Here is a 4,522-nt window from a genome sequence, read left to right as displayed (position 1 = left end):
ATACTAAAATTTGGTTTGGTCTTTTCACGAAAGTTATGAAACCTGTCAGAGGAAAAGCTAAAACAAAACAACTAACTAAAACCATTCACTGTCCTCAGTAAAGGCTGTGTCAAAGTCAAAGAGTATAATTTGTTGTTACCTCAGGACCCATGCCCATTTTCATGCCTCCTGACTCTGCTCTGTGCTAATTAAATTCAGTTTATGTGAGCGGACATCACAAATTCAATTCAGCTTAAGAACTTCACAACTCTGCTCTCACCTCTCCCCAATACGCTCTCTGATTTAACTGTTAGAAAATCACCCTCCTTGAAAGATAAGTCAACTTACGCCATCTGCGTCAAAGGCGGCTCCAAAGTCGTATTCTCCTCCTTTCATGGTTTTGACCAAGTCAGCAGCGTAGGTCAAGTTGGGGTCAGGGTGGTGGCCTCCGAAGTCCTCCTGCGGGACACAGTTGACTGCTGAATTGGCAGGAGAACCCAACTCTTCACAGACTATCTTTTTCACATAAGGACCAACCACTGGAGAGAGAAAAGGCCATCACATGTTGCTAGAGATGTAAAAATACAGATTATTTTGCTGTAAAACAGAGGTGGTGCTACAAAATCTCGTACTGGTGCCACCAGTATGAAATGAGCCCTGTTCACACTAATTTAGAGAGTGAATTGCCACTGTTAGAACTTTGGAATTTAAACAGTTTTCAGGCTATTTTGCCCATCACAAAAGCCTGTCTTGTGCTGAGCCATACCTCCATGCATAGCATCCAGGCGCACATTAATGTGATTGGCTCCAGAGAGAAGCTCCTTCAGTGCAGCAAAGTCAAAGATGCCCCTTAGCATCTCAGCATAGGCATCCACAGAGTCAACAATCTCCACTGAGACAAATAAAGAACAAAAAAAATTAACCTGGGGTGTCAAGATACAGACTTTGGATAGCAAATTAACTTTTATCACACACTGGTCACACTAGTAAACAGAGGTCATAAGTCATGAACAACATTCATTCAATATATCAGAGGAGCATATCCTGCTTAGGAGCAGCAGAGAAGCTGTAATCACATTGTAGGTTATTGGTATTCAATTTTGGGGTTGAAGAATGAATTGTCAAACTGTTTATCATGCATCTCATGGCAGGACTCTGCTCTCCACCTGTGAAGGGCTTGAAAGTGTCCACGTCAAAGGTCTGCTTGCCGATTTTGGACAGATCCACTTTCAGCTCTGGGCAGATGTGATACTCCTGCAGACCTTTGCTGATTTCAAATATTTTGTTTGTGATGCCCTCAGGAGCAGGGCCTAGGGACAAAGTAAAAGGCAAAGAGAATGCTTAGGGATTGAGTAGTGTAACGAGTTCCTTTTGACAGGGAGTAATAAGTAATAACTAATGAGTAACAAGTAATATGTTGCATTTTTTTGAGTAACAAGACCATCACTGGGTGGTACAATGCAGTCCCCACGCACCTCCACTTGAGATGTTGTACTTGATGCCAAAATCTCCATTAGGGCCCCCTGGGTTGTGGCTGGCTGTTAGGATAATGCCACCAACTGCTTTTATCTTGCGGATCACACAGGAGACTGCTGGGGTGGACATGATGCCATTCTGCCCGAATTATTGCACACACAAAAGGAGAGGGACAGAAATGGAGACACTCAATCTAAAAATACTACGTTTCATTCGAAAGGCAGGGATAAGTACGCTAAATGTACAGAGAATGAAATTAAACTATTCTCAACACAAGCAGGTTTTTGATGCTTGAGATTCTTATCCATCAGAGAGGTATTTGATCAGGACCAAATTATTTCTGCAGCAAGACAATGACCCCCAAAAGTTTTAAAGAATTATTTCCAGTGAGAAGAAGAACATGCTACAAATCATGGCATTATTTTTAAAGTATCCTCACTTTTCTTCAAGTGGCTAAAACCTTTACTCCGTACTAACAGTTGCTTAAGAAAAGATTAAATAAAAATAACATTTACTCTCTGTGTCAATGGCTCAGTCCAGGAAATGTCTATTTAAACGTTCAGCAGTTTGGTTTGTGTAAACATAAGGACAGCAGTGCCACTGTCTGAGCAAAGCTGGCAATGATTTATTTCCCAACAGGTGGGAAAAATGAAAAATGAAAAAGGAACATCTTTGTGCACCTACAACCTACTGGCATCACTAACGAAACCTGCATCTACCATTGGTTCCTTTGGAGTAACTCCACCAGACACAGAAACTGTGAGTGCTGCAGTCATGCACAGTGGACGCTTCAATACCTGAAGATGTCACGCAAACAAGACACTGAATGACCTGTGCGTTCATTTCTGTTTGCCCGACCGCGCACTTCCCATCTATGCTACAGCCAAACGCGCACGTTGCTCGCCCCACCCACCGTTTCAGTAACAGAGTGAAGGAAGCCATTGGCATCTCTCTGTGAGGCAACACAGTGTTGTGGTGTTATGCTTCCTTTTACCACCGCACTCACATCTTTTTTTTGCCTTAGCTATCTGCAGATTTGTGCAAAGCTAAGCCCAGACATTGTTTCGACATCCACAAAAAGGCCAAATCTTATACGCTAAAAGGAAGAAGTCATGGTGTTAGTGTGTAAATGTCAAAGGCAATCCCCTCCTTTCATGCGCTAGATCCGAAAGGTCACTGCGGTCAATCTGGCACCGGGCAGTGCAGGAAAAACACCTGTCATTTTAACATGTTCCAAGTTCAGCGACTGCTTAAGAGAATCGCAGAGTAGACACAATCTTTATTAAAGTCTGGTCTTTATGGGAGTTTGTATAACGGCATTCAAAAATAATGAGCTAACCAAGCGGGTACACTAGCCCACAAGATATCCTACAGTCTACAGGGGAGAAGTTAAGAGCTGCTGTCCGGACCACAGTGGACAAACCTGACAGCTAGCCTGACGTTACCTTGCTAGCAGAAATGCTAGTCAGCGTCTGAATGGCCAGCTGCTGTTTGCTTAGCTAGCGACACACACAGGCAACAGCAAAGGTGGACAGCAGTGTTTCTCTGACTAACCCCGTTAGCAGCAGCAATCTGAACGATCAACTGAATCGCATCTTTCATGAAAAACCTCCCATCTCCTCCCACCACCAGAGTCGCCGTCTGACGCTCGGCAGGCTCGATGACTGAGATAATGCTCTGGATGAAGTTTTCCGCATAGTGCTGGTTCTGCTGAAACACCGTCACCCTCTTTCTCAGGCCACTTGTGCCCGGCTTCTGGTCCGTGTACGGCTTGGTCTTCACCGTCGTTATTTTCGCCATTTTCACCCCCAGTGAGCACCTATTTCAGTCACCCCGAGCAAATCGCAGTGTGGTCCGACGACAAGGTGACTGCAGAGCCAGAACAGCCACACGTACACAACGAACAATTCCCCCTTCGTAGACCCGCCTCCTCGGTTTAAAGGGCCAGTAGACAACATGTAAGATTCCTTCACTCCCCAAAGCGAGGGTTTGGACTGAATTCGTTTATTTTTCATCCATTTTTGGACAATGTGAAAGAAAATCCTAGAGGACATGATGATGTCTTCAGTGATAACTCTGGCCCCAATGGTGCAAAATAGCATTACCCAACTGGACAGCCCAGTTTTAAGTTTTGTGTCTTCAAAACAGCCACCCTGCTTGAGTGCCCTTGCACTGAGGCCCTTATGATCTCCTGTGGTCCACAACATTGCAGTCTTAGCCTCTATGTAGGAATGCACATGAAAAACAGCATTTCCCCTTTGATGGATCTATGAAGCTATACATTTAATTCATGCTTGAGCACACTTTGGTACCCTTTAAATCAAGTCCCAGAGGAGTCAATGATTGTAAGGCCTGTGGTCTCAACCTTTACCCCATTTAAAAAATCAGGACGGCAAATAAATAAAATAATAAATCTTACAATTTACATTGAAAAGATATCCTTACAAATAGCCTACTCAGAGAGAAAGATAGTGTAAAATGACACTTAAACTCAGTGAAAAGGTGAATTTTTCAGGGAGAATGTTGTGAAATAACAATTTGTTCAGGCCCCTGTTGTTTGCCTGTTGCATCACGTTCTGTTTGATCATCATAAACAGAACAAAGTTTAACATCAGACTTGGCATCATGACATTGGGGTGTATGTGAGAGTGCAGAGGATGTGCATCTGTACACACAATATATGCGTATTATTTTATCTCTCAATAGCCTTAAGAGAAAGAAAATGCAAAGTATATACCAGTTCAGTCCTTTTATAGCATTAATTAAACCTACATCTTATTGGCAGGTCAAATCATTGTAAATTAAAAGTACTAAAACAAAATTACAGCATGAAAATGAAAGAAAGCTAATTTTTTAAAGCATGTCTGAAAAGAGAATTCCAGTGCAGAATGATAGTCTCATCCAGCTGATAGTGAAACTGGCTTACTGCCCTTGAGGCCTGGCTGCCCTGAACAGTGGAGTGTTACTAAACCTCTCTGTTGGGAAAGGAAGAGCAGACTGTGGCTCAGGACATTAAATACATCTTGCATGTCATGTGACATTTAGTTAGTGGGCTCTACTGTTTCAG

The 4,522-nt window shown here is 43.0% G+C and overlaps 1 protein-coding gene across 1 annotated transcript in view; it reads right to left on the bottom strand.

The window, feature by feature from the left end:
• The window catches only part of pgm1 (phosphoglucomutase 1), an 8,400-nt gene extending 5,004 nt beyond the window's left edge, over positions 1-3,396 (bottom strand). Inside the window, 5 exon segments of the mRNA XM_020602813.1 lie at positions 288-518; positions 746-871; positions 1,146-1,289; positions 1,455-1,618; positions 3,002-3,396. Coding sequence (XP_020458469.1) covers positions 288-518; positions 746-871; positions 1,146-1,289; positions 1,455-1,618; positions 3,002-3,255 — 919 coding nt within the window. The 5' untranslated portion in view covers positions 3,256-3,396.
• Between the last annotated feature and the right edge of the window lie 1,126 nt (positions 3,397-4,522).

The sequence above is a fragment of the Monopterus albus genome, unplaced genomic scaffold (genome assembly GCF_001952655.1).
Source record: "Monopterus albus unplaced genomic scaffold, M_albus_1.0 scaffold58.1, whole genome shotgun sequence".
NCBI lineage: Eukaryota > Metazoa > Chordata > Actinopteri > Synbranchiformes > Synbranchidae > Monopterus > Monopterus albus.
The sequence above is the reverse complement of the archived record's forward strand: the minus strand, read 5'-3'. Positions and strand labels throughout refer to the sequence as shown.